General features: G+C 40.4%; 1 protein-coding gene across 1 annotated transcript; it reads right to left on the bottom strand.

Moving 5' to 3' along the window:
- Positions 1–1,219: 1,219 nt before the first annotated feature.
- FBXO15 (F-box protein 15) lies at positions 1,220–23,263 on the bottom strand. The gene is made up of 10 exons (XM_015416734.1): positions 23,202–23,263; positions 21,105–21,224; positions 18,771–18,875; positions 16,490–16,732; positions 15,829–16,038; positions 12,253–12,382; positions 4,816–4,895; positions 3,136–3,281; positions 2,741–2,865; positions 1,220–1,489 (listed from the first exon to the last, which is right to left on the bottom strand). The coding sequence occupies exons 1-10, from the start codon at positions 23,261–23,263 to the stop codon at positions 1,220–1,222; spliced, it is 1,491 nt and encodes a 496-aa protein (XP_015272220.1).
- Between the last annotated feature and the right edge of the window lie 432 nt (positions 23,264–23,695).

Genomic DNA, 23,695 nt, shown 5'->3' with positions numbered 1-23,695 from the left:
TCCCCGCTACTACCATTAAAATCACATTTCCAAGAGTTTTTACAAAAAATACTGCCACATTGTGTTTTTGGAACTGTGATGTTTTCAAAGGGAATTTGCAATTTGCAGAAATACTATAGTATTCTGTGAGTGCAGAAAAAAAAGTCCTTATTCTCCATTATTATGCTATATACTTACTTTGTGCCTTCATCAAGTGAGTGCATGGATCCCCCCCCCATAATCATGCCTCAGATGTTCTGAGACTTTGGCTCCAATTTTGAAAGTAAAAGGTCTTCTATAGACTTTACGATTACAGATACAACCCTAATTCCTATTACATTGTTCACTGTATGTCCCATCCCGTCGATTGTATTGACTCAACTCTGTGTAATCCACCTTGAATCCAAGTGAGAAAGGCAAACTATAAATAATGTAAATTCATATATTTTTTAAAAATTACATAAAACCAGATTGAATATACAAGTGCATATTCCTGCATATGCATGCGTCTTACCTGGCTGACATGGCTTTCAAAGAAGATTAGAAAAATTCCTGGGGGACAGATTTATCAACAGCTATTAACCAAGACAGCTAAATAGAATCTGGTGTTCACAAGCAGTTCTCTCTAAGTACCAGCTGCCTGATGCAAAGGGGGAAGACACATAATGGGAGATTGCTGTTACATTTGTGCCCTGGCTTATAAACTTCCTGGACACATCTGGCGCACCACTGCTGGCCTAGACTGTCCCTTGATATAATCCAGCAGAGCACATATTCTTCCATTGTTCCAAGGACTCCATGCTTGCTAAGATATATAGAATTATATTCAAAGTTTTGTTTTGGTTCTCATCATATGGAAGCATCCACGAAAATCATCCAGCCACACTGATACAGAGAGCAGTATCTCCGTGCTCCATTTGTGCCTTGCATCCATCAACACACTAAATGGAAACACATACTGTGTTGAAGGATATCATATGAAGCATTTCTGACTATTTTAATGTGAATTTCTGCAGTAACATACATAGCACTCCAAAGTGACAGTCATTTATATTTTTACAGTATTAAAATTAAAAGTTGCTCTCAGAAAGCAAGTACACTTTTGTTTGTTCACAAATGACCAATGCAAAAATTTTTTTTAATGAACATTATTGGGGGGCTCAACTTTACTAACAAATAAATAAATAAAAGTCCAAACGAGTTGCTTTCAAGAAAAGCTATTATATTCAAGAAACTACACTCAGTAATTTCGGCCAAACCAGCTGTTGATTTTTTGGGTGCTCAAATAAAGAACCAGATTGGTTATATAGTATTCTAGTGTTTCTTCCATCCAGACCATTTCCACATGTACTTTTCCAATGGAATCCACATAATTCAAGTAATAGCTGGGTCCAAAATATTTATAGAGATCAGGTGCTATGGAAGTGGTTACCATCTTGACTGGGGCACTAAAACACCAAAATGGTTTTTGTGATTCATCCAGAAGAGTAACATCCATAATGAAGCAATTCTACAGAACAGAAAAGATGTCAACCAATTTTCATACTTTATCACAACAATTAATTTTGTAAAAGTATTTGTCTTGCAAAAATTCCTTATTCTGACAGAGCTCAAATAGTCTTTAGTTGTACTGAATAAGTAAAGCAGACAGCAAGTAGTAGCTGTGAGAAAGCACTAACATATTCAAAAACAGTATAGAAAAATATCCTGTGCTTTATTAAAACCTGAAGTACATTATACGATGGTCAAGGGCCGAAGGTGCCGGTCTTTATTTTCACAACACCAACAGAGAAAAGCAACGTACTGAAAGCAGCTATATACCAAGGGTAACCATGGTGATCACAGTGTCATTATCCCAGTTTTATCTACAGCTGTTACCAAGTCAACATAGAAATATTTACATCTTTTTTTCTAAATGGTGTCCTAAAATCAGAGATGCCAAACTTCGGAGTTGAACTGCTAAATTCCCCATCAAGAATCTGTTTAGCCTCCCCCACCCCAACTTACCGACCTTTCCCAAACCAATATTTATGGGGGACTGGCAAGACAAGTGGTTACCAGTGATTTCTTTAAAAAAAAATTTTTTTTATCCCTTTTCAACTCCAGTTTGTTACCCCTTTCACACCTTGCCTTCCTGAATTCTTTCACTACCAATGTTGCCCCAGTTACCAGCTACCCATCCAAGGTCCAAGCATCTCCATATAGTCCCACTATCTAAGCCTTCTTTTGACATACCAGTGTTGCCCTCCAAACTAATTTTGTTTGCCAAAACAGTTCTACACTACCCATTCTGCCAGTTTACAAATGCCATCCAGACCTCATTCTCAACCAACATAATGCATCTCACACATACCCATATCTGTACTGCCTGGGCCAGTAATCAGCAGTCTGTGTATGACATGCATGCACATTTGCCCATAACTGGCAGTTGTACAGGACCTTTGTACAAGAAACTATAAAGTGCAGCCCTAATCAACATCATAGAAAGCATACATTAAGAGATAAACAGCGAAATTAAGCTAATTTACTAACATTCTGAATTTGTCATATAAATCAGAGTTCCACATTCCTTTTAATGAAACTTTGATTGCCTAGGCATCATATAAGAGGAACAAACTTTAATTTGTATGGAAAGTTCAGACCTTAGCAAATCTTTGGTGTATTTCAAGATTTTTGTTCTTAATATTTTAAAGACACTGAATTTTGCTTTCTGCATGTTACTTCATCTTCCATTTAACAGAACAGATTTACTGCAATTTACCTGAACGATACCGTCAAGTGCATCTGTCTTCCAAGAGAGACCAAGTTTTCCAACAAGAGGCAAATGCTGAGAATTCTTTTTGTAACTTATCACTGTAAGTCTCAGGTATCCATTTCTAATGTAATCTGTATTAACCAAAAAGATATAAAATTACATCATATTAGAGCCAGCTAAGCCAGCAGTTTTTTGAATGTTTTTTTTTTCCTTTACCCTGAGTAAAGCTTATGTCATTTATAAAAACAAGCCCTTCTTGGGACATATCAATGGTCCAGCTATGCTAGCATTCTCCCTATTACATGGGCTGAACTCAGAAGCTAGATATGTATAACATAACATAATCCTAACAATGTACTCCATTAAGGGACCCATGTGTAGGCATGTAATCTGAGAATTACCTTTTCTACAAAACAAACTGCGAAATGTTCCACACATGTAAGTATTTCCTTTGCTGTGCATATCAATGTGCAGCTGATAGTCATGCAGGCCATATTCTGGGTCAATATCATCTAACATTGCCTTATCTGGGGCTACAGTATGCATCCTGAAACAGAGAGAAACAAACCAGTCATAAAAAAGGATGCCAAGTATCTTCAAATAAAATACTAGTTAACAAAGAACATTTTCAAACCTATTTTTCTCAGCAGCATTCAACTCATGTTGGGTGAGAAGTAGTGGCTCAATGGAAGAACATCTAATTTACATGCAAACGTCTTTATTTCGGCATCTCTAGTTAAAAGGATCTGCTAGTTGGGGCCTGAGATCCTGGAGAGTCACTGACAGTCAGTGCTGACTTTGATAGACCAATCGTCTTAACATAAAGCAATTTAATGTATAACTCAGCTCAGACTCCTTAAATCATTACCTGAGTAGCCTTTTTTAAAAACAGAAGATTTCACCTGCCTTGGTTTAAACACTCATGTTGTTCCATGCTGTGGCCTCAGACCAGGGATCTTTTACACTTGTGCGTAAGAGCTGCCCTCCCAGTATCCTCCCTGACCACCTGCGTTACTTCTGTGCACCTGAACAGTTCATACAATGCTTTGCCCCATGCCTACTCCTACAACTGTGTGCCTTCTCAAAGTGAGAGGTCCCTTCTCTCATTCCACCCCCTTCTCCCTGTTGTCCTTTTGGTTCCTTCAGCCAGCCCTTCCCTGGGTTCCTCTGGCTCAGTCTCTCCTCCTCTGTCGGCTTCTTCAGAGCCTGGAATTGGCTCTGCCATCACCTCAAGTCTCTCACAGCCTTTACCCCTGGCCCTTGGCCGGCTTCTCTGGCCCTCCCTCATCCTGGCGTCTTTCACCACTTCTGGAGCCTCTCCGCCTCTACTGCAGCTGTTGGCCTCCGCAGTCTGTCTCTCTGCTGCTGCTCCTCCTCCCTCATCTCCCCAACCATTGGATTTTAAATCCCACAGTTGGCCAGCCAAGCCTCGTTCTCATAGCAACAATGGTGCATCACTTCCAGCCCATTTCTTTTTTCCCTTGCCCAGGATGTGGGAAATGTCCTGCTACTACTCAGGTCCCACAGGGTCAGCTTGTTGGCCACAACCCTCATAAAAGACATACTCTGGCTGCTTGAGACTTGGAGAGTTTTCAGTCATCTGAGTTGAATACTGATTTGTTTATAAAACTGTATCCTTTGAGAATTATACTAAAAATCAATACCAAGTATAAAAGATTTGGTTTTTATTAGATAATTGTTATAACTGTTCAATCATTTTTTTTCTGTATTCAACTTCACATACTAAATTGAATGTTTTTGGATTTTGGGTTAGCAACGGAGACGCAAATACAGTTTTTCCCTTCTACAAAGAATGCTTCTAAACATAAAACTAAACTCTCTAATCTTGCAATTATATTTAAATGGTTCAGAAAAAAGCCTTTAATTATGCCTCCTTAATGATTAAGTAATTTAACCAAAACCATATAATTTTTCCCACTATGCTTTGCAACAAAATTGCTACAAATACACATTCTTGTTTAAAACTAATTATAATTCTAAATTCTGCAGCAACACTTTGTTCACCTTCTTTTGTATACCAATGCTGCATGCAGCAGAAGACAACTAAAATCAGTACTTACGCTGTAGCAGAGCCAAGGATGCTTCGCTCAATAAGCTGATGGTAATGAAGACATGCCATAACAAAAGCAATTTCATTTTTCTACAAAGTTAATCACAGAGAAAGTATTTTTCACAACAAAGCATTTAATTTCCCCCAAGCTCTTTCAGAAGTGAAAATAAATTTAAACTCACAGAAAAGCTACTTCTTCATGGGCTAGAATTACAACACTGTATCACTGGTACTTTAATACTATTTTAATGACTTAACAGTAAACAGGCCGTAATTCATGCATCTGTTATTGTACACTGCATCCCAGCACAAATGAACCCTGCCACTGTAGACCCTAGAAAATCAGATCTAAAAGAGAATTGTATGTAGTTTAACTAGCTTCTACAGAAAAGTGAACTAGAAATAAAAATGGCAAAACCCTATCATTATCAGTAACCTGATCCCTGACTCGTATACAGTGGGACAAGACAATATGAAATCCCGTGAAGTGAAAAATATGTCTATTTAGCACTATCCTACTGTAGCAGAGAAACTCCAAGGAAGGCAAGCGGCCTAGTTCACAGCTTCTCAAAGCTTCATACACAGTTCCATGAATTGTGTGCTTTGAGTATTCATGCTATTTACTGACTACAAGAAGAACTGGGTGAATATTCAGTATAACCAATCTTTGTTAAGTCTGAAAATATTATCATAGAACAGCTAATCTGCGCAATTCTACTGGCTCTTTAGTATCGTTTTAAGGATGCACACAGACGTAGGACAGATAGAATACCTGAAGATAAAATAACAGGATGTGGAAATATTAAATCACAAGTCAAATCAATACTCTTAAGAACTGAAGCTCAGAGAGGAATGAGGGTGAAAGGATAAAGCCAGTAAGGCAGGGCAGGGAAAAGAGAATGGTGGGGAAGGTAAATGAAGCTATTTTAGGTTCAGGCAGCAGGTGAGAGTGTGTGAACGTAATCACTGGCATGCTTTTCTCCTCCTGCTTCCTTTGCATGTGTACTACACTTAAAATAACAGTTCGATGTGTACAAATGGCAGTTGCACACAATCACATGAAGGACGGGAGAATGAGCACAATGCATGACCACTGATGTGTCACATATGTAGTTTTCCAAGTGATATAGGCTAATGTGCCCACAGAAAATCAAATTTGGCAAAGCACAAATTAGTTACATGATTTAGTTACATGATATCTTGGCATAGGGAAAATGCATATTAACTGTCCTGGGGAGAACTTTCCATCAAGGGCTGAGTCTTTCCATCTGCTCAGTCCTGCCCCCTGGCTGCTCAAACTCTTGGGAGACTCGCAACCTGGCACTGTTTCGCTGATAATCTGTTAAGAAAATTCATACGCTTTCTCTCCAGAGACCTGCTCAAGGAGGCTTACAGCTAAGTTAATAATACAAAGCCATTAGAACACACCCATTAAAAAACAAATGCCATTAAAACAAGCCAGGGCACAAGCACAGCATAAAATACACACTGTAGCAGCTTAAAATGATGTAAATAGAACACTCCTTAGGCCAGAAGCAGCCCATAAAAACATTTGAAAGATAAAACTCTTTAGTTAAAAGCCTGGGGGAAAAGGAACGCTTTAGCCTGATACCTAAAAGTATAGTAAAGTGGGCGGCACAGGCACTCCTTGTGAGAGGGGAAATTCCAAAGGTGAGGCAACATCACTGAAAAGCCCTGTCCCTGGTTATCTCACCCATCTTTCTTTTCAAGGACGGGGGGGCAGAGAGAACAGGACTTCAGAAGACGATCTTACCTCTTGGACTGAACAGTATGGGTGGAGGAAGTCCTTTAAGTACCCTGGGTCCTAAGGCATTTAGGGCTTCTTAGGTGATAACCAGCACTTTGAATTGTGTCTGGAAAACAGCTGGGCAGTCACAGTGCAGATCTTTCAGCACAGGGGTTATACAAACCCTGTAAGTAGCCTCCAGCAATAACATGGGTACCACATTTTGAGTCACCTAAATTTTCTGGACAGTTTTCAAAGGCCGTCCCATGTCTAACGGGCCCCCACCTTGTTAGGGCATTCGCTTTAGCTCACCTTAATGCCATCCCATCCGAAGTATTACAGGGGAGATTTCGTCACATTCCATATTCAGATTGTCTTTGTCCTTGCAGTCAAGGTAAAATTGATACTCTATCTCACAAAATATTGGAATGTCAGTTTTTTACTACTTTTAGGAACCACTGGATCTCTCCACTTTTAACACACTCTCTGGCTGCGATCACATGCACTAAATATTCCACTTTCAATCCACTTTCAAACTGGATTTTGCCAGTTCACACAGTAAAAATCCAGTTTGAAAGTGCATTGAAAGTGGATTATTGAGTGTGTGTGATCGCAGTATCTGTTTAATAAACTTCAAGGGGATAATATTCCCAATCTGATGCTAAACAGTGACCCAAAACACAACCTACTTGGTCACCAAATCTCTGTCTAGCATATTTTCCTTTAGTAAATGATGTATTATTCTTTTAGTTATTGCTCAAGATCATCCGATCATAGGAGCTCTGAAAAGGAAAGGAAGAAAAGGAAGGTTTAAGTCAGTTCTATCTCATCAGACTCAAGAACTGTCATCAGGGATGCTATATCAACAGCCTAGGCTTTATTCAGGACATAATTTGGCCTTTTCACTATTTTTTTTTACACAAAGTATGTGTATCAGTCCACTAAGCAAGAGTTGTAGCTTTTGGGTTGGAGGTAATCAATATGCTGAAAACACACAACTAAAATCAGTACTTACACTGTAGCAGAGCCAAGGATGCTTCACTCAATAAGCTGATGGTAATGAAGACATGCCATCTAAGAACATTAGAGCCCTGCGGGATCAGACCAATGGTCCATCTAGTCCAGCATCCTGTCTCACAGAGTGGCCAACCAGTTTCTCTGGAGGACCAACAACAGGACATAGAGGACGAGACCTTCCTGTGATGTTGCCTTATTGAATAAGCCTCCTGAAGTAGATGTCTCTGCCCTAGTTCAAGCTAAAACTGAATCTAGACATGAGAGATGTGATGAGGGTTGGCAAGGCTGATGCTGAAGAGATTACTGACCACTTGGGATAGTGTAGGTCTGGCTCTTGCAGAGCAATTAAGAGGCACTCTTGAACCCTTCTTTTCTACTGAAGAATCAGGTTAGCATAGTTACCAAGAGGGCCTTCTTTGTCTTAACACCTTTTTTGTATCTTAACTCACTTCCCTTCTAGGCGCATCTGACCTCGCTATGTTTAGCCATGCTACTATAATTCTGCAACTAGACTACTGTAAAACACTGTACACAGAATATCCTTGAATGATAGCTCAGAAGCTTCAATAAGTGAAAATACAGAAAAGCAAGCCAAGATGAACAGATTACATTTGTCTAAAATAGCCTCTTTAATTGCCTATTTGATTATAAACAAATTGTCCAACATGAGTTGGCGATTATCCATATCTACTAGGTAAACTGCAAAACCCTGTTAATTTGTGCACATTCTTCACACTAGTAAGTTAATGTGCACAACTGCCACTATGTTCATCGGTTAATTTATATTCCTCTCAATAAATGTGTTTCTATGAGGCAGATTCATGTAGATTTTAAGTACCATGGTACTTAAAGTCTATACAAATTTTATCCATTCCTTATTTATCTATACAAATTTTTCATTCGTATAATCCTACCCTGAGAAGGAAATAATAAGCCTTGGCAACACATGATTGCATGTGGCCAAAGCAAGATCTGGCAAAGTGGAACATTAACAGAAAGCCCATCTCTGCCTTATGGAACAACAGACATCAATGCAAGTATCATTGTGGTTGTTAATTGATTTGAAAGTTTTTTCTTTTAAAAAAGGTGATACAAGTCTCCAAACAAAATATGAGACTTTAAAGCAGCCTGCCATGGCTATGGCCAGAAATATAGGGGAACAAATGCTGGAGTTGACCAGAAAGATAATGGAGGATGTTGCAGCACAGATAAACAGAGCTGGCCTCTCAGGGAAGTGCCCTGAAAGGCCATAAGAACTGCCCCTTCTGAAGGTCCGTAAGAAGAAGACCATTATATGGCCTTGTATAGATTAGAAGATGTCTAACCTATTATCAATGGATACAATTTGTTGAGGCCCAGGCGCAGAAGCATCTGAGAATCGCAAGAATGTCGAACTTCACAGAAGTGAAAATATGGTTCAAGGATGGGAATACTGGGTGAGGGTCAAAACATATTCATGTGTATAAGAAACTATTTTTAAATAGACTTTAAGATAAAAAGTAGCAACAATGAACTAATATTTTTATATATGGTCCAAGAAGATATTTTTAAGTATAGATAACCTTCTACGGTGCTTGAAGTTATAAGACAATGAGTTAGCCAAGAATGTGAGCCCTTACCAAATGAGACAGTTAACTACTGTTAGGAGATTATTTTAAAATCCTGTAAATATAGGAAAGTTGTATTCATCAAGAGCTTCTTCTCAGAAGGAGCTCCTTGCCTGTGACCTGCTTACTTTTGAGGAAAAAATGTACTCATGTAATTGTACTCATGTAATTGTTCTCCTTTAATTATCTAGGTAACAATGATGAAAGAAAGGTATAATGCTTCTTGGATTTTGTTTATATTCAGAACAATGCCCTGACCTGGATAGCCTAGGACAGACCAATCTAGTCAGATCTCAGAAGCTAAGCAGAGATGGTTCTGGTTAGTATTTGGATGGGAGACCACCAAGGAATATCAGGGTTGCTAAATGAAACTACCCTATACTGAATCAGATGGTTCATCGACATTTAGTATTGTCTATTCAGACTAGCAGTGGCTCTGCAGGGTGTCAGGCAGAGGTCCTTCACATCACCTATGACCTGATCCTTTTAGCTGGAGATGCTGGGGATTGAACCTGGGATCTTCTGCATGCCAAGCAGATGCTCTGCCACTGAGCCACAGCCCCTACCCAGGTAATGACAACCTACCTCTGAACATCTCTTGCCTTGAAAACCATACAGGGTAGGCATAAGTTGGTTGCAACTTGCCAGCAAAAAAACCGAACACAATAATAAATAAAAATAGTTAAAATTACTACTACTACTACTAATAATAATAATAATAAACACACACACACACACACACATATATATATATAGGCCAATGTATTGGCCTGTGCTGTGCACTCCATTAGCCATTGGCCCATCAACCACCACTCAAGAGTACTTGTGTGCCATTGGCTAGGTGCTGGGTTCGCTCCTCTTGCCCACCCACTCCCAGCCGGGCCCTCATTCCCTGACAGAATGAACTGCCAAAACGGCTGTCTCTTGTGACAAAGATGCTTCTCCTGCTTGGCTCCTCTCTGCAGCTGGCTGGCTACTGTGGTGGGCCACCAGCAATCAAACCATTCTCTTATCTTCCTGCTGTGGGGCTAACTTTTCCCTCAGTGGCTGTTGCTAGGCAACCAAGCTTGGTTCTGTCAGTAAAAAGGCAAAGGCAGGAGGCCCTTTCCAGGCCTTCTTTGACCCTTGTGGGGAACTCATTGGAGCCGGTCCTGACTAGGGTTGCCAGCTCCAGTTTGGGAAATTCCTGAAGATTTTGTGCTGGAGTCTACGGAAGCAAGAGTTTGGAGAGGGAAAAGGCCTCAACTAAATAGAATGCCATAGAGTCCACCCTCCAAAGCAGTTATTTTCCCCAGGGCGAGAGATCTGTTGTCTGGAGTTCAGTTGTGATACCAGGCGATAGCACAGCCAGTGTGGCGTAACAGTTAGCACATCAAAGCAGGGTCTGCCAGACCCAGGTTCTTCCTGTGGAAGCTGAGTGGGTGATTTCAGACCAGTCACAGACTTTCAGCCTACCCTACCTCACAGTGTTGTTGTGTAGATCAAAAGGGGGAGAGAAGAATGATGTGAGCTGCTTTGGTCCCCACTGCAGAGACAGACTGTACTTTTCCTCCTAGGAAACCATTGTTGCCAATCTCCAGGTGAGGGCTGGAGATCACTCAGAATTACAACTGCTCTCCAGATGGCAGAGATTTATTCATTCATTTATTTATTGGATTTATATCCCACCCTCCCCAAAGGCTCAGGGAGGCTAACAAAGAGGCACAAGTGCCAAAGTTAAAACAGATAAAAACAGAATAAAACAATACAATACAAAACACTAAAGTGTCGGTGCTCTAGATATCACAGAATCAGTAGTTACACGATGGGGGTCTGGTAAAAGTTATTAATTCCAGGCCAACAGCATACCTCCTAGCAGCACAACCATCCCATCTTCATCCAGGGACGTCTCGCACCCCATTTAATATCAGCACAATTGGTGGTCAAGGTGCAATAATGGGGGGTAGCGATGATGGAATAGTGGTGGTGGCGGCTCCTACTCAAAAGCCTGGCGGAAGAGCTCCATCTTGCAGGCCCTGCGGAACTGCATAAGGTCCCGCAGGGCCCGGATCTCCTCCAGGAGCTCGTTCCACCAGGTAGAAGCCGCCACCGAAAACGCCCTGGCACTGGTGCCAGCAAGATCAGTTCCCCTAGAGAAAATGGTGGTCTCTGTGTCATTACAACCTGCTGAGGTGGCCACCCTATGACAGCCCATGTGACATAGTAGTTACTAGTTAGAGCTTCAGAGCAGGGTCTGCCAGACCCAGGTTCTTCCTGTGGAAATTGAGTGGGTGATTTTGGATCAGTCACATGCTAACAGACTAACCTACCTCTCAGGGTTGCTGTGCAGATCAAAAGGGGGAGAGGAGAATGATGTGAGCTGCTTTGGTCCCCACTGCAGAGATAAAGTGTACTCTTCCTAGTTAGAGGCTGCAGGGAGGGGGGAGGAGATGGAAAGCTGAAGTCAGAGTGGCAGATAAAGGTAGGTTGATGGTTGGTTGGGAAGGAGATAGGGTTGCTAACTCCAGGTTGGGAAATTCCTGGAGATTTGAGGGGTGGAGCCTGGAGAGGGTGGGGTTTGAGGAGGGGTGGGACCTCAAAGGTACAATGCTATAGACTCCTGGGGAACCACTGTTGCCAGTCTCCAAGTAAGTACTGAAGATCACTAAGAATTACAACTGCTCTCCAGGTGGCAGAGATCAATTCCCCTGGAGAAAACGGTGGACTCTGTGTCATTATACCCTGCTGAGGTCGCCACAGCAAATTTATGCTGAGTGCCCAAGGCTGTGGCACCCACCCAGAGCCTCTTTCTACAGCTCGTTGTATTTATTTCCACAATGGGCCTTATTCCTAGTAATAATAATAAAGCTTAGAATGGAAGCAGAGACTCTCTAATAGTATTTGCTTGTGTACTATGCCCAGAATGAACCTACAGCATTAATGAGGTATACTTGTGTCTAGAAGTTAAATTATCTGATATAGAAAAGCTAACTAGAGACCTAGGATTTCTTAAGTGTATGCTTATACCTGAATCAGGACTGATCAAAGTCATCCAGAACAAACCATAAACAAACTTGTACTGGGAAAGTGATCTTACATTCCAAAGTCCCAGCAAGACTCCTTGTTCAACATGGTAAAGTTCAACAAGTGCATCATGTCCAATCATTTCAGCATTTTGAGTCAGATTGGCAAGTTGGTATTCAGAAATCAAGGAACGTCGCCAAGGCCTTTAAAAGAACATCAAGTTAAGTAATGATCAGACTTTGGTAAAGCAGTTAACAGTTTCTTCACAACAATGACTGGCAACACAGCAAACTAAAAGTAAATCATTTCACTTATTCCCAGACTGGTTTATAAACACAATCTTGTAGCTATTATTGAAGGATGATGCTGTGTTTCTGGATGACCAGTCCTTTCCACTTCCTCCAAGAATCACAAGAAGAAGCAGCAAGAATTCAATCCCCATATTTACTTTGCCAGTGAACAGGCAATATGCAATAGGGATCAATCACAAATGCCTCTCGCGTTGGATACTGAAGCCTCTGAAGTTCAAAGCAGTGAAGGAAATCATCAGTACACCCTACAGTCGTATGCACATCTCTTCCTTACAGTCCTCCTATACCAGGGATCCTGAATCTTTTTCAGACTGCAAGGCACCTCAGGAATACTGACACAGTGGGGTGGGCACCAGTATTCCCTCTAAGCTGAGTTAGTGTGAGCTGGCTCACAGTTTTTTAGCCTCCAGCTCACAGATTTTTGTCTTGGCTCAGGAAGGAGGGCTCCAGAGCAAACTGATGTATGCAGTAGCCAAACAGTTTGCTCACAACTTGAATGCCAGGAGCTCACGAAGTAGAATTTTTGCTCACAAGACTCCACAGCTTAGAGGGAACGTTGGTGGGCACAACCACAAAATGGCTGCCATGGGAGGCAGAGCCAACCAAAACATTAGAGAATGCGGTTGTAACTCTGACAGTAGGTCTTTATGTTCAACAGGATGCCTTTTGAAATCGTATTGTTTCAAAATCTTTTCTTGCATACACGCAAAATAAGTATACATATTGAGCTAGCTAAGAAACCCTTGTCTGGCAGTATCTGCATTATATGCAGGCATTTAACACATGTATAGGAGCTGCGGTGGCTCAAGTGGTTAAGACGCTGAACTGCAGGCTGTGGAAGGTCGGTAGTTCAGCAGTTCAAGACCCAGGGTGCCGCATGACGGAGTGAGCTCCAGTCTCTAGTTCCAGCTCCTGCCAACCTAGCAGTTCGAAAGCAAGAAATTGCAAGTAGATAAATAGGTACCACTTCGGTGGGAAGGTAACAGCGTTCCATGCGCCTTGGTGTTTAGTCATGCCGGCCACATGACCACGGAAATGTCTTCGGACAGCGCTGGCTCTTCGGCTTTGAAACGGAGATGAGCACTGCAACCCTAGAGTCGGATTTGACTGGCTTTCGAGCAAGGGAACCTTTACCTTTACCTTAACACATGTATGGAAAGGAAAAAATGCTTCATCTACTGCCTTTCCCCTTTACATGAGCCCTTCTCCAAGAGCCTAAACATTTTTAGCCTGCACTACTACTTGTAACAATGACAGTTAGTGCTGAAGGGCTGGTGAGAGCCCCAGTAAGAGAAAGATTCTGGCCATATTTTAATAGGAACATGATTTTTTTTTTTAAGTGAACAAAATTTGATGTAGTGATGTTGCTGTCAACTTTCACCTGAACTATAAAATAAATTAAAAGTGGCAGATTTGATGACTTCAGCTGAAGTTCCAGTTAGGTACATTAAACATTTTAGTCGCGCAGCCCAACCATGTTTAGTCAGAAGCCGAGTCCCGTTCTGGTTTTAGCACATCATTACACTATTTGCACAGGTTAAGTACATAAAGCCACTATCAAAAGCTCTTCCTGGCCCTGTCCACTTTCTAAAAATATTTGTTGGGCACCAGGAAAGGTTACAGAGGCACTACACTGGGGACTCTTGTTCTGTATCTGTTAAAGATAGAAAGATCATGCATCCAACATGGCATTTTACTGTATGGATCAGCACAGCATAATTAATAATCACTATTGGTAAATAGCTGGTCCATAAACTGCAATGCTGCTAGAAATGTTCTTTTATATTCTATATACCTAATTCTCAATGTGGCGTCCATCTGATAAAATCCCAACATTGGTGGAAAAATCTTAAATCTAAATATATATATATTAATCAAGGGGCTTAAACTTCCTAAAAGAATAGAAGCTGTGCCTGTACTTTTAAGAGATCTCAGTGGCCACTGTGGGAGTGGCTAGGCAACCACAATAATTTGTGGTTACCATAATATTGCCAGCTTTCAAATCTTGGATTCTGTCACTAAGAGGTGGATGAGAGCACTCTCCATCCCCAGGGCTGTTTTGGCCTCTCAGTCCATCCCTGCTTCCCTCCCTCCTGTCTTAGAAGGAGGATTTATCAGGGCCAGAGCTAGTAGCAACTAACAGGCAACTCATTACCATACAATTTGCATGGCTTGCCCAGGTGTGGCAGTGGCTACCAGACAACTTGATGCCACACAGCTTGCCTGGGCCCCAGCAGCAGCCTTCACACAACTTGCATGACTTGGCTGGACCCCATGGCTGCCTTCATCCAGGTGGGGCCTGGAGATCTTCCAGAATTACAACAAATCTCCAGATTACAGAGATCAGTTCCTGCTTTTGGAGGGTGGACTCTATCGCATTATAAATCACTGAAGTCCCTCCCGTCCCCAAACCATGCTTTCTCCAGGCTCTTCCCCAAATCTTTAGGGATTTCCCAACCTGGAGTTGGCAGCCCTACTGGGCCCAGCAGTGGCCACCACAATATCCACCTGAGCAACTTGCTACTCTATGACTTTTGCAACTTGGCTGGGAGAGACTGCCTGGGGGGGGAGGGAGAGCTAAGAGCCAGTGCAGTGTAGTGGTTAGAGTGTCAGACTAGGATCTGGGAGACCCAGATTTAAATCCCCACTCTGCCATGTAAAGTTGCTGGGAGACCTTGGGCAGGTCTCAGCCTAATCCACCCCACAGGGGTTTTGGAAGGGGAAAAATGAAGGAGAGAAGAATGATGTAAGCTGCTTTGGGTCCCCAATTGGGGGGGGGGGGGGGAGTTAGGCTATAAATGAAGAAAATAAATAATAAAGCTAAAGACATACCGGCAGATTAAAGTTGTTTGGTGAATGGGAAAAAGAGAAGGATGCAGGGACAGGGAGGAAAAATATGGGACCCATCAAGGGTCGCCAAGTCTGGCTTGGGAAATTTCTGGAGATTTGAGGGTAGAGCCTGGAGACAGCAGGGCTGGCAAGGAGAAGCAGCTCAGTGGGGATGTAATTCCATAGAGTTTGCCCTCTGAAAATGCTGCTGCCTCACGTGGAACTGATCTCTGTCATCTGGAGATCAGTTGGAATTACAGAAGAAGCCCTGGCCCCACCTAGTGGTTGGTAACCTTAGGGCTGAGGAGAACAGAAACAGGAAATAGTGTGAGGGAGGGGATGCAGGAGGAAATGAAGTGACCCTACAAGACTTTGCAGGATCTCAGCTTGTAAATACTGAAATAACATTACTATCAGTACTGGAAAACAAATTCTTTATCAACAAATAACTCATCAGCAGGCTCTAGAAAATACAATGACCAACAACACAAGCGAAAGAATTAACTTACCCATTCTTGAGATAAGTTTTACTCTCACCTAGAAGCACTGGTGTCGCTCCATATAAACGCAGAGATGTCAAGTTGTCTAAACAAGGCCAACTAATACCATACCAAAATACAGTAATAGAGGTCTCATTAAAAGAAATGTCTGCCTGATCCATTACATGTTCATTGCCACTTCTTTCTTTTAATATGATAATCCATCTCAAACCAGATGTTCTATTATCAGAAAAATTAAAAGGTTTAAGATTGTATTTAAAATACAGAATATGGAAACTAGTCACCACTATGCATAGAAATTCCTGAAAAAGAAAACTTCCCACCCTTTTTATCTTAAATGAGGAATATTACAAGATTACTCCAAGACATTCCCATCACAAACGTAAAGCTGACAAAGTGTGCAAAAATACTACTTCAGTGTTATTAACTTTCATAACTTTAATATTATTCAGAAACTAGTAAATTACCAACAAAATCTGAGTCCAGTGGCACCTTTAAGACCAACAAAGTTTAATTCTGGGCATAAGCTTCCATGTGCATGCACACCTGGATCTAGTAAATTACCATAGTCTACCTGAAGTTTTCCCCATTTGTTCACAATATAAATAAGCATCACTATTAAAATAGCAAATCAATTGTCTACGAATGAACCTGTTTTTAACACACTTACTTGATGGCATTTTTGGTTTCAACTGGAAGGCCTGTGTAAGTATTTACAGACTGCAAAAGGTGAATTATTCCAGCCTTTCCAGAAGCTATTTTTTTGATGATGTACTCTTTCTTCCAGTATCCTGATTCCTTATGTTGCAAATCAGAAAGCCTCAGAGAAACAGACAATTCCTGCACAGCTTCAGTCTTCCATTTGTTTCTTTTAGGGAGAAATGACTTGGAGTATATTTTTAACCAGATTGTACTGAGAGAGAAAACACACACAGCAAAAAACAAAAACCTGAATCTTTTAAAAAATTATATAAACAGAGGTTAGGTATAAAATCATTTTTAGAGATCAATTAAAGCATTTTTACAGCACCAAATACTAATATTTTAAAATCTATATAATCTATTTTATAATCTATTTTCTAGTGAAACAAGTGGCCTATTAATAATACTGGACTACATGACAAGTTCAATTAATTAACACTCTGTATCCAAGCATTAATTACAGATTTAGTACTGACTGAATTTAATTACTGTAAGATGAAAATATCACATTTGTTCTTTCATTTCATTTACCTACCTCTACGACGGTAAAATATCTCAGGGCAGCCAGTTTATTAAATTGTAAAAGCTAATCAATACCATAAAATATACTAATAATTTTAAAAATCATCAAAAGTATTACAAATCGATAACAGCACCAGGTAGTAATAAAAATCACTCTAGAATACATTTTGTCTTTTCTCAAATGCTAACTAGAATAATATATGCTTAATGACCAGCTAAAAAACAAAACCAAGAAAGTCTCCAGATCTTGCTGAGAGTTCCAGATCAGCTAACCTAACATCAGATAAGACTAGCAGTCCAACCAGAAACCAAGTGCACAAGAAGGACTTCAGGAGGTTGAAACCAGTACTGTGAGTATGCCTGGATACTAACTTAAAGGCAACCATTTCACTAAGACGTCATAATAAACTGTAATTTATAACCACAGATTGATCCTCCCCTGAGATGTCTAAATGTAGACAGTGCAACAAATCAGGGTATTTCTTCACACCAAAATGGGCTTTAGTGTTACAAATACAAATACAGTACCTTTATTGGCATAAAATATCAAATACACATGCAGCATAGAGCCTCAAGATAGGCTGGAGGGGTATCACATTCCGAATTGCTGCTAGCATGAAAGCCCTACGAAGATGGGGCTGAATCAGTCTTGCCAGGTATCCTGAGGAAATATGGCTAAAAGAAAGTCCCATACTCACGGGAGAGCAATGTCTGTGCGCAAGTCTTCTCAGATCTTGCACCTCTATATCGAGGAGTCTTTGTTTGAGTAAGGCAAAAGCCTTCTGCTCAGACAAAAGTACCAAGTCATCAAAACTAAAGCCGATTATAGAATTTTTTTTCTCTATATTAATCAACCAAGTCGATAGATGGGATTCAGTTAACATGTGCACCACAAGACTGTTTGGGCCAGATCTAAAATGAAGGCGCAGCCAAAATTTGAAGGTTCTGGTCCATGCCATCGTAATTAACCGTCTTTGGACTTTAGTGTTTAAAGCTGATTTGTTATCCACTACTGGTACTAATTGTGGTTTGTTGTGACATCTAAATTTACAAGTCATAGTTTGTTGAGCAGCTGCATCCCTTGTAACCACCTAGCCAGTTAGATCTTGAGGACTAACCAGAGTGTTACATTATCCACAGTTTAATCAAACTGTAGTTTATTACAGCATCTGAATGCGTCCAATGAGAATTCAAATATATATCATTTCTGTCAAACATGATTTTTTTTTTCAGACACCATCCAGGGCTACTCTGGGGGATGTCTAAAAAGGAGGTAAACAACTCATATTAGCAGATCTAATGAAAGTTAATTGGAATGTATTAGTGTTCTTATTTTTTGCAGTTCACTTTTTTTTTTCATACAACACAGCTAAGGAAGATATCCACACTATGATGGGAAAAGAGTACCAAGAAGCTGCAAGTATGTAGCGCAAACAGAAGATTTCTTGAAGTGGGTTAATACAAGCAATTCACATACTTGATCTTCACATTCAGACTAATACAAAACACCTGCTAAAATAATAATACTATCCACTTGAAAACTACAGCAGAAAACTACAGAAGAAACTGGGCATATCACATTCAGACTAATACAAAATACCAGATAAAATAATAATACTATCCACTTGAAAACTACAGAAGAGATTTGCCCAGACAATTAAGTATAAAAATAAATTAAGAGACGAGACTGCGAACCTTATGTCAAAATGATTGCTATGCTTCCTTACTTGTCATTGGACAGATGATAAAAACGCTTATTCACGCAGCCAATACACAGCAGACTCACAGTATCCAGATATGAGAATATCTTCAGTATTACCTCTGAAGGTAAGCTAGAAGATGAAGAAGATGAAAATTGGTGCACTTATTTGAACAGAAATATGAAGAAGCAGTATGAGTTGGAGAAGGGGAGCAATTAACCCATTTGACAGTAAACTAAAAGAAGTGAGTTGTTCTTACATCTGCTACCCAACATCAGATCCAGAGAGAGAGGGAGACGGGGGGGGAAGTGGGGAAGGAGAGACAGAGCGCACTGTCCTGCACCCCACCCCTGGGGAGTTTTGAGGACTGTGTGTTTTCACCTTTCCTTTGTATCCCTGCTTGAACAAACTACATGTACTCTTTTTTATTTTTGTTTATTAAACTCCCTTATATTTTGAATGCTCAGTCCTGATTTCTATAAACACACCAGACTAGTTGGTCTTGCAATCCAAAGCACAGTAAAGGGGAGAGGCAGCAAAACAGTTATCATGCCTTGAGTGCAACAGCTCAAAAAGCGCAATTTATAGTCCCCTCACTAGCTAGGATGAGTGAAGCAGGAGACACATCAACTAGATGGTGCCTCTAAAGAGAAGTGCAGATAAGATACAGAGTGTTAGATGTACAAATGCATCTAGTAGGGTATACTCTTTCAAATGTGTTAGTGAAGGTGATTACTACTGAGAGAGAGAGAGAGAGAGAGAGAGAGAGAGAGAGAGAGAGAGAGAGAGAGAGAGAAAACACCTCTGGGAGTAACGGAAAGGGTCGGCATTGCAGAACAGAGATTTGAGATGGCTAAAGAGCTTTACTGAGCTCCCAGGACCTGATTTATTGAGCTTTATCAAGCTTTATCAAGCTCCCAGGTTTAGAACAAGCCACAACTCAGCAAAAGTTCTCTGCACCTGCTATCACCATATGTAAACCCCTCATCACGTGGATCTGTCCAGTTAATCAAAAAGTACCCACATCAGTACCAGTTTCCACACAGGATGGTTATCTACATTATAACTGCTGCACAGAGCCCCTGAAAGTGTTTTGCAGCAGTTTTCAAACTACTAGCCTAATGTAAGAAGCAACTCTATAACCCTCCCTTCTAAGTTGAACATAAATGAGAGTTAATTAGGACATATTACTAGAGATGTAAACTTTCCAAAACGTTGAAGTTATACAAATAAATTATGGAGATTTTTCTGGAAAAAAACAGAAATATGGGTGGGGAGGTTAAAGTAATTAAGTAATACTTAATTTCTCTGTCAAACCTATACTTGTAACAACATAAAATGCAGCTTAATTAATATGTAAAATATTTATAATATTTGACATATTTATGGAAGTTTCAAGTAGAAATGGCTTAGTTTTCTACAAGCAAAATTAAAATATGTCCAGTATCTGAGAGAGAGAAATGTAAATTGCTGCACCCCTTCCTAATTCACCACATTCATATCTTAATGTTTGCCACCTGAGAGGTATGAAAAAATAGGTTGATATTAGAGAACAAATTTTGTAGTAAACAAAAGAAAGCTATAATTTGGACAGAAAGTCTCATGCCGTCTTAGTAACAAACAGCATCTTTGGATATCAGGGGAAGATTTATAACAATGAAAACACTAAACTCTTTAGTAATGTATTTTCAAACACATTATAGCATATTAATTGTTGCTAACATCATTCTCATTTATTCAATGAACATGCCCTTGAAAATACATTGTATATATCTACAGTATATACAGGAATTATAGTTATCTAATACTACAGACTGTATTTCATACAATCTTCATGGTACATGTTTTAAAAGAGTTTACCCTGTTAAAATTATTTCACTAATTCCAAACAAGAAAATACTTCACAAGAGGTTATCCACCATACCACCAGTGCTACCTCAAACTTTCCAAATTTCTCCTCTGAAGAAACTGAAGAAAGTCCTCAAAAACACTGAGTGTTTCTCCCAATTTTTTCCAGGACACCACATCTCTACATAGTTCAAAAGCATCGTCAGACACACAAATGTGTGTTATTAATGTTATACCATCAAGAAATTCAGCTTGACATTTTAAGTTTCAGAGACATCATCATATACCAACACACCAAAGCAAAACGTTTTCAATCAAATAAGTTATTCAGATCTTAAAAGAGAAGTCCATTTAAAATAGACATGCTCTTGTTAAAAATGTTACTTCAGTCTAACTAAATGACCATAATTGTAAGTGCTCTTCTAGAAAGTATACTATCACAGAACTCAGCTATACTTACTGCCATGTAAAAATACTTAAGAGTGCATTTTTAACATGACAAGCATTCTTTACCTTTCAATTCCTGTTGTAGAAATCGATTTAATAAGCGGCTTCCAATGCTGCTTTTGAAAGTGCATCATTTTGAGTTCAGAGGGCTGCATGGCTGTATCAGTTGAGTATTTGGACACAGTGCTGAAAAAAAAATCCATTATATCATCAACTGAAAAATTGTATGAAGTAGAATTGAGACAAGTTTCACGAATGAGCTGTATGTTCTGTCCAAAGTGTTCTCAGACCATATACAACTGACAACCCACTATAGCAGGGATACCATCATTTAGTTATTCCTAACAGCACCCTAACACAGAAACGTTTAGCAGAGATAAATGGGTCAGGAAGATAAGTGATAAAAGAAGCTTCATCTTGTTTGTTTTGTGTGTTAGGCTGAAGTTAAAGGAACAGAAAAGGGCCCAAAAAGTGGCAATCCATATAGATAGAGAGAGAAGAGATTGCTACTTGCATAGTATTTTATTGCCACTTAGCTACGAAGAGAATACCACGGTGAAGGGAAGGGGGGCAGGTTCCTGTGAAAGCAAATATAATTAACAGAAAATAGCTGTTTCCTAATTCACAGGAAAAATGGGAGAAATGAAGTCCAAAAAAAAGAAAGCAAAATTCAACAGGAAAAGAGTCTTAATAACAGGCAACACACGGCTATTCCAAGCTACGGAATCTTTAAAAAACTATTTTATTGATTTGATTTATGCCCCATTATTTTATTGACTTGATTTATTCTCCACAATGGGGATCCAAAGCAACTTCTATTATTCTCCTTTCCTCCATTTTATCCTCACAACAACCCTGTGAGGTAGGTTAGGCTGAGAGTGCATGACTAGCCCAAGGCCACCCAGCAAGCAAAGTGGAGATCTAAATCTGGATCTCCCAGATCCTAGTCCAACACTCTACTACGCAACAATTACAATGGCATGGTTATATATCAAATGTAGTCTAATCTCCCAGATTAGTATTATGTTTAGTTTTACTCACTTTTATTATCTAAAGTACTCTTAGCATCAAGAACACACCCTCATGTGAATTTTAAAAAAAATTTAAGCTACCCCTGCTCTGGTATATCATATCATGTCTATCAGCACACAGAATAAAATGGTATTAACAAGATGTTCATGGAACTGCTCCCATCAGTACTAAAAATATACTTGTCAGTAGTGCACCAGCCCAAGAACATCATTTTTACAATATGTAATTTTATATAATCTGTACATAAATCTTCACTTAAGACACACACACTTTACTGGAAAAAAGATGGAAAAATCCTAAATCAAGCAGTTGTTAATCAACTATTTGGTCACTCAGATATTTAATGTGGACCAACTGTGTTGAAAATGTTGGAACCGGTCAGCAAATCTGAAGTTGAGACTGGGCCAAGTTTGCATGTTTCAATAATGAAAGGATAATTATGTGTTCTTTAATTAGAAAACAGTCTGGGAAGAATTTATTAAAGCAGCTATTTGAAGAAGTAGCATACAAATATTTACTTTTTAAAACATTAAACCTTGGGGTAGTATGGGCTTGTCCATATGCCATATCAAGGGCTAGGGTATTTTAAGAACGGGGCAGAATGAGTCAGACCTATTTTCTAAAATTCTGTAAGAAATTCTGAAGCCCTATTGGTTGAAAAGTAGGTCTAGAACTAAATATAGTAGCTCAATAAAACAGTGACATGGCTGAGGTCAGAATACCCTGAGGTAGGTGCTGTTGACTCCCCACCTGCACCTCTCCTGACACCCACGCTCATGCCCTTCCCCTGTTTGCAAGTGCTCTATCACCCATGCTCCCCAGCTGCATATGCTGCCTAGGACTTTTGGGAAGGGGCACGCAGGGCCAGCTCCAGGGTTTTTTTGCACACTAGGCGAGGCTAACTTCTGGTGCCCCCCCCCCCATGCGCCCACCAATTTTCAAACATAAAAGCATATTACCACCCTAATAGGGTACTGTACATAGTAGCTAATTTGGGCAAACCGAAGGGGAGGGGGAGTTAGCACTCCTCCCATGTGAGGTCTCAAGCATGGATACCACTCGGATGCTGGCCAAACTCCGAGCTTGAGAATGACCAGGAGCCGCCATGTTGAACTCCCTTGTTTGTCTCACCTGGCAGACTCGGAGGGTGACCCCCTTTGCTCGAGTGGGTTTTTCTTCCAGCAAGTGGCCATGGGGCTTCTGGGGGGCTCAATGAAGGCCCACTAGCCTCCGCCTGCCTTGCCCGGGGAGGGGAAGCACGTCTCAGCCCACGCTGGGCTTGCCGGCTGACCGGCCGTGGCCCCTGGGAGCAGCATGGGCAATGGGTGGCATCTGCCTCGCCCTTGCAAGTTAAAGGAACAGAAAAGGGCCCAAAAAGTGGCAATCCATATAGATAGAGAGAGAAGAGATTGCTACTTGCATAGTATTTTATTGCCACTTAGCTACGAAGAGAATACCACGGTGAAGGGAAGGGGGGCAGGTTCCTGTGAAAGCAAATATAATTAACAGAAAATAGCTGTTTCCTAATTCACAGGAAAAATGGGAGAAATGAAGTCCAAAAAAAAGAAAGCAAAATTCAACAGGAAAAGAGTCTTAATAACAGGCAACACACGGCTATTCCAAGC

This window comes from Gekko japonicus, unplaced genomic scaffold (genome assembly GCF_001447785.1).
Source record: "Gekko japonicus isolate JY-2015 unplaced genomic scaffold, Gekko_japonicus_V1.1 scaffold39, whole genome shotgun sequence".
Classification (NCBI taxonomy): Eukaryota; Metazoa; Chordata; class Lepidosauria; order Squamata; family Gekkonidae; genus Gekko; species Gekko japonicus.
Note: the sequence above shows the minus strand (reverse complement) of the source record. Positions and strands in the feature narration are given on the sequence as shown.